General features: G+C 40.1%; 1 protein-coding gene across 7 annotated transcripts in view; it reads right to left on the bottom strand.

Moving 5' to 3' along the window:
- TRIM33 (tripartite motif containing 33) overlaps positions 1–14,351 on the bottom strand; it is a 59,334-nt gene that overhangs the window by 31,518 nt on the left and 13,465 nt on the right. For all 7 annotated transcript variants that reach the window (XM_081009792.1, XM_081009791.1, XM_081009794.1 and 4 more), the window contains exons 2-5: positions 6,274–6,392; positions 5,990–6,137; positions 3,956–4,088; positions 561–677 (exon numbers count right to left, since the gene is read on the bottom strand). In XM_081009792.1, the coding sequence (XP_080865918.1) occupies positions 561–677; positions 3,956–4,088; positions 5,990–6,137; positions 6,274–6,392 (517 nt within the window). The remainder of the gene's footprint in view (positions 1–560; positions 678–3,955; positions 4,089–5,989; positions 6,138–6,273; positions 6,393–14,351) is intronic.

Here is a 14,351-nt window from a genome sequence, read left to right as displayed (position 1 = left end):
CCCTAATTAATAAAAGGGGCAACCTGTTATTTCAATTTAATCTTCACCTCTCTGTCTGAAGCAGGTAGTTATTTGGCCTCCTATAAGCACCAGCCTATCGTGCCACTGGTGTCATATTGATGTGTTGTGCTCCCTGGGGCATTATTAACTCCTATTTCTAACCTACTCTTCATCAATTGAGATCCCAGAGTAATGAAACACACTGCAGTGCTGCAGTAACTGCACAGCTGGTATGCACATACTCTCCATCTTTAGCCGCAAAAAGCCAGGGAGGTTGCCTGGATGTTCTAGCTTGTTAGTGAGGAAGGCTCTCCCTGCCAAAGCTGCAAAGTGCATGGGCACACTGTTCTTCATTGAACAAGCACTTGTGAATCTGGTACAACAGATAACATTTGCAGAAATCTATTTGTACATGTGGATTCTGTTTGCTGGATCAGGCTGAATAGCTGTTCTACTTCCATCTTCAGAGGCTAGAATTTTAGTAATCGTATAAACTAGCCCATCTGAAGGAAAAACAATACCGTATAAGCATTATTATAGAAATAATAATAATCACCTACCTATTTTGCACCTGAGTAGCTGCAAAGTTAACATAATTCTTCTTTTCAAGGAGTTTGGCTAATAGATTCTCAATAGCACCCTTTTGATTCTGAAACGCTTCTTCCAAAAACTGGTACCTTTCCGAAGCAAAAGACAACATGCAATTATCTAACAGGAGCACTGCAGTAAGAGGAAACACTGGATTGAAATATAAGCTTGCTAACGTGAAAAGTGGCAGCTGCATTAATACCATTGGTAAGGAATGCTTAAAAGACAGGTTTGCAAATGGGGATTTCCGTTGTACAAAGAATCATAGAATTGTAGAGTTGGAAGGGTTATATAGTACAACCCCCTGCAAACAGAATGATCTCAATTGCCATTAGCAACACCTCTTAAAGGTAAAGGTAAAGGTACCCCTGCCCGTACGGGCCAGTTGTGTCTGACTCTAGGGTTGTGCGCCCATCTCACTTAAGAAGCCGGGGGCCAGCGCTGTCCGGAGACACTTCCGGGTCACGTGGCCAGCGTGACGAAGCTGCTCTGGCGAGCCAGCACCAGCGCAGCACACGGAAACGCCGTTTACCTTCCCGCTATAAAGCGGTACCTATTTATCTACTTGCACTTAGGGGTGCTTTCGAACTGCTAGGTGGGGGAGCTCACCCCGCCGCAGGGATTCGAACCGCCGACCATGCGATCGGCAAGTCCTAGGCGCTGAGGTTTTACCCACAGCGCCACCCGCGTCCCAAGCAACACCTCTTAGTCTGTTTCAATTCTCAAAACAAAATCCAGTGTTTCTAGAAATCTAAGAATATATGTGGTGATTTTGTGAAAAATCATTTGCATTCTGCACAAATATTTTATCAGGAAGGTTGAGTTATGTGTTCATGCTGAATTGTCCATTCATTGAATGGTTTGTTTTTGCTTCACTGATATTTTACTGTTTTTTTAAATATTATGAACCACTTATGTATAGGTTATTCCAATACTTTATTAGAATAAAAAGCTCTGAGCTCAACCCTGGAAAAGCAGCATAAGAGTATTAAATAATAATCAAATATATGGAATCACAATGAAATGGTCAAACTTTTGCAGAAGTTTGCACGTCAAATTTTGCTATCCTTCTCTGCTGCAGATGCCAGAAAATATTATTCATGAACATAAGTCTGTGAATGGGGGGATAATTATATCTGCTGTCTCATTTTATTACCAGGGTTCATGTTTCAGAAATTTGTACTGTACTTGCCCAGATTGCAATCTGTATTACATATGAATCTAAGCAATTGTAGTGGTCCATCTATAAGGCAAGAATAATACTGTGAGCTTGTCATCTTTATTTTAGTAAACCAGACCCAGCCAACTGGTTAGCAAAAAAAAGCCCAATCGACTATCCATATACTGCTAATAATTAATGTCAAATTAATACAGTGGTGCCCCGCAAGACGAATGCCTCGCAAGACGGAAAACCCGCTAGACGAAAGGGTTTTCCGTTTTTGAGTTGCTTCGCAGGACGAATTCCCCTATGGGCTTGCTTCGCAAGACGAAAATGTCTTGCGAGTCTAGAGATTTTTTTTCCGCTTTCCCCCCCCCCCCTTTATCTAATCTGCTAAGCCTTTAATAGCCTTTAATAGCCTTTTAGCAGCTAATCCCCTAAGCCTTTAAGCCTTTAATAGCCGCTAAACCGCTAATAGCGCTAATCCGTTAAGCCGCTAATAGGGTTGCTTCGCAAGACGAAAAAACCGCTAGACGAAGACTCTCGCGGAACGGATTAATTTCGTCTTGCGAGGCACCACTGTATTGTCAAAGTTTCTGAAATAGCATGTTATTCTAAAAATCTGTGACCAATCTAAACCTCAAGAATTTCATGCTCCAGAAACAACATAATGAGAATTTCCCTGAAGAACTAAAATATTTAAATAAGGAAATTACCTTAGAAGTATGCCCTAGAAGGTGCAGACATAACAGACTGAACACAAATATCCTAGCATAAAGAGGCAGGCACTACTACACTGATTTTTTCTTTCCTTATGCACAGCTTCCTATACCTCTAAGAAGTCACCAGTTTAAAGTTCAGCAGGGCGATCTTACAAACCAAATCAATGTATTCAGCTGGAAAACGATAAGTGTTTTCATTAAGCTGCATTAATGCTATAGAAGCGGAAATGTTGCAGATGCATTCTTCAAAGTACTAATCATGGAAGCTAAGACAGGTATTTCTGCTTAAATGATGCCTACATGTATATTTGACCAGAGGTAGCCAGTTGCTGCATCATATTTCTTTCATAAACTCAGTGATTTTGAAAGAATTAACATTCAGTGTTGCATCAATCTACGGAATGAACTCATGCAATAATAGCCTAATCCTTGTTAAAGTGTCAGCATCATCAGTGCCAATTCTATTAAAATATTAGCATCTAATTGCATACATCAGTTCACGAACCGTTAATTTTTTGTTCCTTTTCATACTCTGGCCTTGTTTACACATCACATTAAATCACAGTTAAATGAACTATGGTTTAAGTGAAGGAGCAGCATAGTTTAATGTGGTCCACGCTACTCAAAAAATTCTAGTTCCCAATTCACTCCTCCCCACTGTGATGCTGCCACACCAGAGAGGAAACAAGCCATAGCCTGGCTTTTCATTGTTCCTCTCCAAACCAAATATGAGAAGTAAGCCAAAAACAAACCTTTGCTCATAGTTTGTTTGGAGAGAAACAAAGCTTGAGCTACAACAAGAAACTTGTTTTGTCCCCACAAGGCAGCAGCACAAGTGGGGACCTTGGACCACATGCACCAGCACACTACTTATTCAGACTAAAATATCATTTTGTTTAACTATGATTTAATATGACATGTGAATCAGGCTTTCGTCAGTCGCTCTGAGCATTTCCTTTTAAAAGGAAAAAGTGGGAGAGAAATTTTTGTATAAAATAATCTATTTCTAAAATTGATCAATTAAAAAGCAGTTGCTGATTAACTGGGCAATACATCGAAAATGTCAATTATTTTTAACAGATGTACTTACAAAAATGGCAGGTGCTGATGCCCTCCTTTTGAACACACTTTCCCTTCTCTACCTCACACTGGAGGAAATGCCTCTTCTAAGATGGTACTTGCTGCACACATCATGTAAAATCAAGATATGTTTCCCCACAAAAATATTGCTTTATTCATGTACAAATGTGTAATTTAAATTATCAACTAAAATTCATGTGATTAAGATTTCTTTAATCTGACGACTGCTCTATTGCCACTTAGAATCAGTACTGGAATTAAGAGCCCAAAGCACCACCAGCCCAAATCTATCTGCTACAGACACAAAGTTCACACATTATATAGCAGTAATACTTGAGGACTGTATACTACTTTAAATGCATCTGCTGTGTGAAGAAACAGCATAGGAATAGAAGAAGAGTCATACCTATGTTCTTTGTGTTCCAGTAACTGGCAGTCTCTGCATGTCAGTCTGTCACAAGTTTCACAGAAAAGTTTTAGCTGTTCTTGTTTGTGCACAGGACAGAAAACAGGACGCTGACCAGATGCTCCAACAGCCTCTGTGTTAAAAAAGAGACTTTTTGTATTTTAATGTAAAGATTAAGTCAGTCTACAGATTGAAACTGGCAGAAGAGCGTCCAGAGCTCAAGGAGAGTCAATGCCATGGAAGAGATCCCCATGCAGAGGCACAGACTGCTGACTAGGAACAGTATCAGGGCCCACCATTTCTGTCTTTCAGTTTCTTTGGATTAGGAAAGTGCTTTGTTCCACTTCCCACCTATTTTGGCTATTCACTCCTTTCTCAGCAAATACCTCTCCCCTCCAAAAAAGAACCAAACACTGTGTTACTTTTGTTGAACTTCTGCCTTCAGCACAAAATCCCTTCCCAGTTTCATTTAGGTCCTGCATTAAGGGAAGAATCCAGCAGCATTAACATCCACCTTTGGCAGTTGCCTTGCAAGACATTAAAGGGGGTGTTGCTTTTGGTGAATGTTTGTGGCCTAGATCTCAACCGGAGAAAGGTATTAAGATGGTGGAACCACATCTCCGTTATCCCGCTAATTAAAACTATCCTGCCTCACTAACTACTGCCCTATTTTCCTACAATTATTTATCTCTAACCTCTGAGATAATCTCACTTGCTCCAACTACCTTGTGTCTCCAGCTACTCCAACCAACTCTTTTCTCAGCCTTCAACAAACTGCCTTCCACTTCCTACAGTTCATTGAAACTGCCTTAGTCAAAACCACCCATTTCCAGATCCAAATAAACATAATAATGTTACTTTTCTTACTTTCATCTTAAAACACCCTTATATTTATTAATTTATATGCCGCTATAAAGCGGCATAAAAAAGTAGGCCTCTGCCCTGTGGAACATGTAATCAAATATTTGACACACTGTCTCTGCTGGAGGAAATGTTAGAAGAGGGAGAAGAGAGGAGAAGGAGGCAAGTGTAAATTGGAAGAGTATGGATTCCGTTCAGTTACATATACTTCAGCTTAGCTTTGGTAATGGAAGAGGAATAAAATGCAAGCAAGCATAAACGACCCAGGTAAGTCTTCATCACTTATAAATGGTTAAACACAAGCATTGCACGTTGTGAGTAGGTCTAGGATTGCAATAGCAGGGACAAAATTAATAGGGTGTATCCACTAACCCACCTACAACAATCTGTCTTCTGACTAATAAACTGCCAGAAATTACTTGTCTTCGTATATTTTACTGATACAGTGGTGCCTCGCAAGACGAAATTAATCCGTTCCGCGAGTCTCTTCGTCTTGCGAAGCACGGCTATTAGCGGCTTAGTGGCTATTAGCGGCTTAGCGGCTATTAACGGCTTAGCGGCTTTAAGAAAAAGGAAACAAACTCGCAAGAACTCGCAAGACATTTCGTCTTGCAAAGCAAGCCCATAGGGAAATTCGTCTTGCGGAACGACTCAAAAAACGGAAAACTCTTTCGTCTAGCGAGTTTTTCGTCTTGCGAGGCATTCGTCTTGCGGGGCACCACTGTACTGCCAAATTACATTAAGGAAACAGACGTGTGGACAGACTTTTTGTGAAAGTTTACTGCCAATGTTTAAATGTTTTTTATTAATGACTGGACCGTTATTGTACTTCAGAAATATCCAAGAATTGTTTAGTTTTCCAATGGGAAACCATGGCCCTAGCATCAGAAAATGGACAGCAGTAGGTAGCCAGGTATTGAACTTAGCAGCAAGGGTGTCAGAATTGTACCATGGGCTACATAACAACAGCAACTGAGCTGCCCAATTGAAAAGGACTTAGCCGTGTATGAAATTAAGTATTTTGTGTTATTTGCTTTCCAATGAAGTCACAATTCAACAGCCTCTCTCTGTTCCAAAACACAAAAATGACATGGATTTTCAGTATCCTAAGCTATCTATAGAGTCAGAGCTATTCTTGACAGTCATGTATTAAGTTAGAAACGGAAATTTCACCTGAAGAGACATCTTCTTTCTTTCTAATCATATGATCCTTAGTAAATTTAACTCGTTGATGAGCTTCTATGCAGGTTTTGCACAGCCATTCTCCACATTCCACACAGAAACCAACAGCACTAGAATTATCTTCACAGCTGGTGCACACCTAAAAGCCGGGGGAGGGGAATATTTTCAAATGCTGAAGCTTTGACACGTCAATCCAAAAATTACCAAAATATTTTATCTTACACAAGAAAAAACTCAAATCACATTGCAAGGAGAAAAGAGTAGAAGTGTCATACCTGTTCTGATTTCTCATCAGAGCTGCTGGGTGCTTCAGATGTGTCTTTGACAAAGTAGTTATCTACCAAATCTATTTGCCTGCATTCCTGGCGACAGATTGGACACCTGATCACACCAACTGCAACAAAAAAAGGGTACTTCTTACACTTTACTGGATTGCCATAACTTGATTTTAAAAATCATCATAATATTTGTAATTAAAATACAGAATCTTCTTCCAAACCTACTAAGCATAATATGTCCAAGGACAATGCATAAGAGCACTTTCAGCTCCAAATAAGATAATGTGTTTCACAAAATATTTCAAATTCCTATAAGGCACAACATTTATTTATTTTTAACTATATCGATAACCTGGGAGCTAACACACTAACAGTGCTCCATAAAGTTTCAGAACAGTTGGTTTTTATTACGCCATACTTCATCAGTTCTCAGGGATATTGCAATTTATGAAACTAAATAATTAGCAGCACAACAAATACAGGTTGGTGGCATTTTATGAACAACTCTTCCAAGCTGTTTTTGATCCTTTCCACTTAGAGGGTTGGATCCAGACCAAATTAAATGAAATTAAAATTACATAGTAACTTTGATTTCAGTAGGCCCTAATTTAAGTTACACTTAAATCAGTGGAAGCCAAGTACAACTCACTTAATATGGATCTATCCCATTGTTTCCTCAAAACAAAACAAAACAAAACAGTAAGGCATGAACAAATACTGGTTGATGTTTGCAGCTTGCTTGGTGGGAAGCAAACTATGAGCCCAGATTCAGACAACAGGATAAGCCCAAATCTGGCTTGTTTCACTCATGATGCAGCAAGACCAACAAGGAATGGAATAAGAACTTTTCAGCACACTGAACATCATGCACAGTCATGTTAAATCAAAGTGTGTGTTTAACTTTAGTTTAATATGACATGAGAACTGAGTCAAAGTCTATAGTCTCATTCACATGTACTGTGAAGTCGAACCATGGCTTGGCATGAATGTATGAACATGATAGCTCCTGAGGACAATATCGCAGGCACTTTGCTCCTCCCTGGGCATTTTAGCTCTGCACAGCAGTGCCACATGAACCCATAATCATAGTTAAGGTATCTCCTTGCGAACTATGACCTGTAACCATAGGAAAAACCTTGGCTACTGGTTATGAGTAAGCAGGAGAGATCTTAACCATAATCTCAAGTTTGGATGACATGCAAAGCCAAACCTAGGCTTAGGTGCCATGCTGCGCTGAGACAGGGAGCAACAAAGTGGCTGCAATCTCCCCAGAAGCCAACAGCTAAGCCATTAAGTGCAAAGTTCTATGTACAAGAACAGCTCATCACCTCTGAGGAAATACTTGTCTCAATATGTCCAGCACCTTTCTGGGCCTCAGAAGGCTGCAAAAGGCTGCCTTTGAGGAGGATCAAAATGCATCTTTCTAGGAGCTAGCAGGTTCACATTGTCACAGTAAATCATTATCTGGCTTACCATGATACAAGAACCAGATCTATGTCACATTACTAAAATAGCAATCACAATCAAATATATGCTGATGTGCCTTTTGATGAAAGACCGTAATAGTTCACAGCACTCATTAGTAGGATTTAAATATGAAACAACAGAAGTCTGACATTTAATGAATGTTTGTATTATTACTAATATGCTATTAGTTTGAGCTTTCTTCTGCTCCATTTTCAATAATGTTTGAGAATACAAGTAAAACAGTCCCTAAACAAGGACTCTACATTTTCAAAATGGATATGTGCCAACAGATACTGTTCTGCCTTATGCAAACACATTCTGGGCAGAGCTTAAATCTGAAGAGGTTTTCTCATCAGTGTTCAAAATTCCCCAGGCACAAATCGTGTTTTGTGACAAGTGCGGGTTCAACTGCGGCCATGTGGAAATCTCTGAATGCCAGGCTGCATTGCAGGGGGGTTAGACCAGATGACCCTCGTGGGTCCTTCCATCTTGACATTCTATCATTCTATGATTTCCTGTGCTACTTTCTTGACAGCCAAAGGATCTTAGTGGCCAAAGGGAGGTAGAAGAATTGTGGTGCATTTAGCATGGAATATAGTAAGTTTTCCAACAGTCCTCTCCTAGCCAAATGTTGCTGCCTATCTTGAGGATACAGTCTTCTCCAATTTCAAAATTAGAGCTGTTTTTAAGGAGTTGAGCTGGTTTCTTTATCATCAAAGTATTAAAGGTTGAAGTTAGGTTGATACATTAATTGTGCATCTAAAAAACAAAACTATTTCCATAATTAACCCCTGTGGAAGATCACAAGGAGGTGAGAGGAGCCAAGTGACAACTCAAAAACATTTTGTGTAATTAATCTTCCAATTGTTAAAAAACCTACAGCAAACACATAAAATTGAAGAAATATCAAGAGCATTGTTGGATAAAAGCTAAGCTATAAATGGAACAATTAAATACAAATAATTATGTGGTACCAGCCAATACTATAAAACTGGTAAAGCAACCTTTTTTTAATTGGACAAACTTTTTGCTGGCACAGAAACAGGCAAGCTTTCAAGTTACATTTTTAAAAAAACTCACCAGGCCAAAATAAAAATAAAAATGGAAAGCCTATGCTCCATGTATCGGTCAAATACATAGAACAGATTTAGTACCAGTCTGAATATTTGCTTATTTTTGTACAATCTTATCTGAGTGTACTTAGGTAGGGAAAACCAGGAAGTGATGTAAGAAATGGGGAGCAGCCACAGCACACTGCTAGATTTTTCCCAGCTGAAGAACATAAAAGAAACCCTATCTATTATACCAATATGATGCTTCCTACAGCAACCAAACTGATAGCTTCACAAAGCTCACAAGCAGGACATAAACAAAATATACCTCCCACACCTTTGCTCCCCAGCAACTGTTCAGTGGCATTTCATAATTGAACATGGAGGTTCCTTAGACCCACCAGGCCTATGCTACATGTATCGGTCAAATCCCTTTAAAAAGTCGTCTATGAGCCATTACCACATATTATTATAGATACAAATTCCAGAAATTATGCACTGTTAATTTATTTTGTAAAATTTATACACCGCTTGCTTGTAAAAAAACAACAACTGAAAGCTGTCCTCTCTCTTTACTGAATTGCCCGAAGCTCCAGTATTGAGAGGGAGAAACTATTGTGTCTAGCCACTTCTCTCACAAGATGAATAATTTTATAAGCATCTATCAACAAAAAAAAGTATGCTATGGTTGCACTGCTAGGAGTGAGGGACAGAAGCATAGGGGCATGTGTTTTCAAAATAAGTCATTATTTTATTTAATCTATTTATATACCACCCTTCAGTTCAAGGCTACTACAATGGAGACAAAGAGAACTGATTTGGTATATCAAAAGCAAGACAAGCGACATACCCTTCAGAGCATGGCGAAAGAAGTAAAGTTAGTCTTGTTTTAGGGCTGCCATATGTCTGGAATTTCTTGAACAAAGCCGGGATCCATCTGTCAAAAATGATGTCTGACGGAATTTTCGAAAAGCAGTTAAAATGTTCGGGGAAACCCGGGCATATGGCAGTCCATATCGGAAGTTTTTATTTTTTTCGCAAATTTCCTGAAGAATAGCTTAAAAAATTATTCTTTTTTAAAAAAATAAATAAATTTTGCAAAGCTCAACAACTTAATTTTTGTGTCCTGATATACGGCAACCCTGTCTTGTTTTCTCTATCTGCACTTCATCCTATGATGCCTTTTAGAAATATATTGCTTGAGCTAGGAAAAGCCAGCACAAGTGAATCTTAAAGTTCTTACATACAACTCACAGCTTTGTTGGGCTTCTCAGGAACCTACCAACTCATGAGAAAATAGTTCCTAGTCTTCTTGGTTGCAAAACTGGCTGGGCTCCACAAATCCAGTTGCCAGCACCCATTCCCACTTCTCTATAAACTATATTGCAAGAGAAATCCCTCACATCATGCTGAGGTTTTGACAGAAGCAGTGACTGCGGCTTGCACTGCTTCTGTTTTAATTTCAGCAAAATTCCTGCCCAAAGTGAGATAAGATCCACCCACTTCCCCATCATCATTGGGCAGCAGACTGTTGGGAAAAATATTTTCCACCACTTTGTGCCCTGCCTTGAAGACTGAAAGAACTGACAGGAGTCCTCCTCCCCAGTGCATAATGTGAAGTGGAAGTCAAGTCTCTGTGCAACCAACAGTGGGGAAAGGAAAAGCACTAAAGGGGCATAAACATCTTTCAATTTTTGTAGGGCTGCAAGAAGTGACAGATAAGATCCACCCCACCCTCAAATCCTCTTGTGTATTGCTGCTGCTGCTGCTGCTAGAAGTATTGGTGTCTATCAATGAGACTTTCTGAAACGGTTCTTTGAAGCCTGGGAATAGAGAATATGCTAAAGCATGCATAACTGTGCAATCCTAGCCATGTCTACACAGAAGTCAGTCCTACTGAATGCAATGAGGCTTATTGCTAGGTAAATGGGGTTAGGATTGCAGCTTAAGTTATCACCTAAAGTTCATTACAGAAAATGGTTTGCACTGTTACACGAAAAAATGAATTTGCCTTAATCAAAACTACGCCCCCCACCACTTCAATACTTTAAATAAACTACAGTACTGGTATTTTTAATCACAATGGACCTAGGTCGGACCAAGTAAACTAACTCTAGCAAATAGTTTTTTTAAGTAAGTAACTCTTTAAAAACCCAAATATCTTGTGGTACCTTAAAGACTAAAACTGTTATTGCTACCTGCATTTGTTTTATATTTTATTTATGAACGGCAAAAGAAATATGATATAAATTTATTGTGACATACAGCTTTTATGGACTAGAATCCACATAGTCAGATGCCTGAAGGATTTTCTTAAGTTGCTGGTATAAATATGCATAGCTTGCCGGGGGGGGGGGGGATGGAGACTGTAAAATGAAGAAATTAAAAACTGTTACAATGACATTATTAACAGTGTTTGTGGGAGTGATAAACATTCTGGCACCGGCAATTCACGCGGATGAGAATTAGCAATATATTTCTATCTCTTTGGATGGATAACTGCACTATTCACTTACTTCTGATTCAATGACTAGATGATCAAATAAAACTTTAGATCATATCCAATGACATCAGCAAGCCAATAAAATGTTTTAAATTGTTTCAATTTCCATGCCAACTCATATATATGTTTTATGAAGTTAAGAGAATGTTTGAAAAGCACATTTCTCTTTTTTATAGCATTGAGAAAGACAAACGAGGAACATAAAGCACACATGGGAAAGAGAAACATTGTTGTCACTAATGAGATCTGGCCCAAAATCAAAGATCTGCTTATCTTCTAGTCCAGTGGAAAGAAACCTCCAGCCCACAGGCCTATTTAGGCTTGCCTGCCTTGGAGATTGGCACATCTGGATGTTTGGAAACCACACCCACCTTTCTAGGGCCTGATGTCATATATAACCTCAGGTGCATGAAGCGACAGCTAAAACAAGGAAGTACAGTGGTGCCCCGCAAGACGAATGCCTCGCAAGACGGAAAACCCGCCAGACGAAAGGGTTTTCCGTTTTGGAGGTGCTTCGCAAAACAAATTTCCTATGTGCTTGCTTCGCAAGACGAAAATGTCTTGCGAGTTCCTGCGGGGTTTTTTTCCTCCCCCCCCCCTTTTTCCCAAGCCGCTAAACCGCTTATCAGCTGATTGGCTAAGCCGCTTAACAGCTGATCGCTAAGCCGCTTATCAGCTGATCGTTAAGCCGCTTATCAGCTGATCCTTAAGCCGCTTAACAGCTGATCGCTAAGCCGCTTATCAGCTGATCCGCTAAGCCCGCTAAGCCGCTAATACTGTAGCGCTAATCCGCTAAACAGCTAATGGGCTTGCTTTGCAAGACGAAAAAACCCGCAAGACGAAGAGACTCGCGGAACGGATTCTTTTCGTCTTGCGAGGCACCACTGTATTAGGAGTGCAATAAGTGCGCTCACATTCTTCCTTTGCATCCCATACTTGAATTCAAGATGTGGTTCAAGCTGCACCTGCAAAGGAAGAAGGAAAGAATCGGGAGCACACTCGTCTACCCATGTACTATCTGAAAACTGGCATTGTTTGCCAGATGTGAAATATTGATGTTATTTTCAGCTCTCCCACCCCACTATGTGGCCACTAATTCATTTCCCCCTTTCCCATATAAATAAAAGGAGTAAATATACAGAGCATTCTCAGACATAACCTGACCCTCTCCCACCCCAAATTATTAAAATTCTCTCTCAAGTTACATGTCTCCCACACTGGGCTCATTAGGTGCAAGGGAAAAAAGTGAGAAGGAGAAAAGTCAGAGTTTACAGTTGAGGAGGGGAAATGTGCCCTGGAAAGAAATAAGCAAGAAGAGAGACTGTGCCATTCCAGACCTCTGCTTGAGTCCAAAGCTGTGGCTATAGGAGAAACAATAACCCTTTGGGGACTCCATCACAGTCTCAGGTTATATGTGTGTGTAAATAAACCATATAGCATAAAGACACAACAACCTCCACTGTGCCCAAAAGGAAACACAAACCCTGGGTAAGTGTCTGGAACTCCTGGAATCTCAGGAGAATCTGGAACTCCTGGAATCTTGGAGATTGGGATGGCACGCAACCATATTATAGTGGGCAGAGAGTGGGCCCTTAAATAAAAAATAAATAAAAACTATTGTTAGGAGGACAAAAGCAAACGGAAGAATTCAACATCACACTATTACAAATGATACATCTGCACAAGCCCATCTGTTTGCCAGATGGAGCAATCCCCTCTCTCCTTCCCTCCCCACCATGTGCTATTCTGCGGGTTTCCCTGACCTGCCCACAGCCAGGGGGGTGCACAGGGGGAGCAGAGGGGAGAAATCCCCATTGTGCAGGGCTTCTGATGATAGGGATTGTTAGGTGAATCCCACCCAAAGTCTTGTTGCACCTTAAATATATTGTGGCATTATCTCATGGAATAAGATATTTCCTCTACAGGAACCACATGTGAAATATTTCTTGTTTACCCCAACATAAACATGGCTAAGCCTACATGGTGTTAAACACCATTTAAACAATAATTTATAAAATATGAAAACTGTGTTTGCCTTGTATGATACAGAGGAAAAATGTGTTTCACACACCTTGAGATTCTTTTTTACAAGTTTTAATTATAAAATGACATAAGCTTTCATAGATGCCAACCCACCTCTGATGAAGTTGGAAATTGTAGAAGGCATTCTACCATTCTAAAATTATTATGCAGAATCTTTAGTGTGTGCAATGAATTAATTGCTGTTAAGCCCTCAACAAATGCAGTCAAACTTCTGTACAATGGTACCTCGGGTTAAGTACTTAATTCATTCCAGAGGTCCGTTCTTAACCTGAAACTGTTCTTAACCTGAAGCACCACTATAGCTAATGGGGCCTCCCGCTATTGCCACGCTGCCACCGCGCGATTTCTGTTCTCATCCTGAAGCAAAGTTCTTAACCCAAGGTACTATTTCTGTGTTAGCGGAGTCTGTAACCTGAAACGTATGTAACCTGAAGCGTATGTAACCCGAGGCACCACTGTACAGAGGAAACAACTAGCCACTCAGATTCATGTGAATGCAAGGAAACATTAAGGAGGAAGAAGAAAGCAGAAGGAATAGCTGAACTGAAAAGGAGAAATGTCAGAGGTGTTGCTGCATATTCTGGCCCTTCCCTGTCACACACCCTAACTCTTACCATCATATCAAGCCCTCCTTCTAAGCCAGGAAGCCTCTCCTGATCAACTCCAAGGCAACAACTTGTTTTACTCTTTTAATGGTGTAGCACCCTGCTTGTGGTTAACGCTTAGCTGGAATGAAATATTCAACACAGCAATAGAGAAATTAAAATAATAATTTATTTGTCAGAAAAATAAATGATAGGCACAGTGGTATATGGTTACCAAAGCTCTGCCCCCTTTCCAGCCCTGATGGCCAGCACTTATATTTCCTCAGCCCAGCCCCCTTGCTCCTCCTTTGGCTGCCTCTGTCCAATCAGCCTGGTTGAAATTCCTATTGGCTGTTTGCTAGAACCAATCATAAAAGATACACCCATTTCCTATTACCTTTTATGGGAGACAAAGAGCTATATTTC

This window comes from Podarcis pityusensis (assembly GCF_964106645.2).
Source record: "Podarcis pityusensis genome assembly, chromosome: 6".
Lineage (NCBI taxonomy): Eukaryota > Metazoa > Chordata > Lepidosauria > Squamata > Lacertidae > Podarcis > Podarcis pityusensis.
The sequence above is the reverse complement of the archived record's forward strand: the minus strand, read 5'-3'. Positions and strand labels throughout refer to the sequence as shown.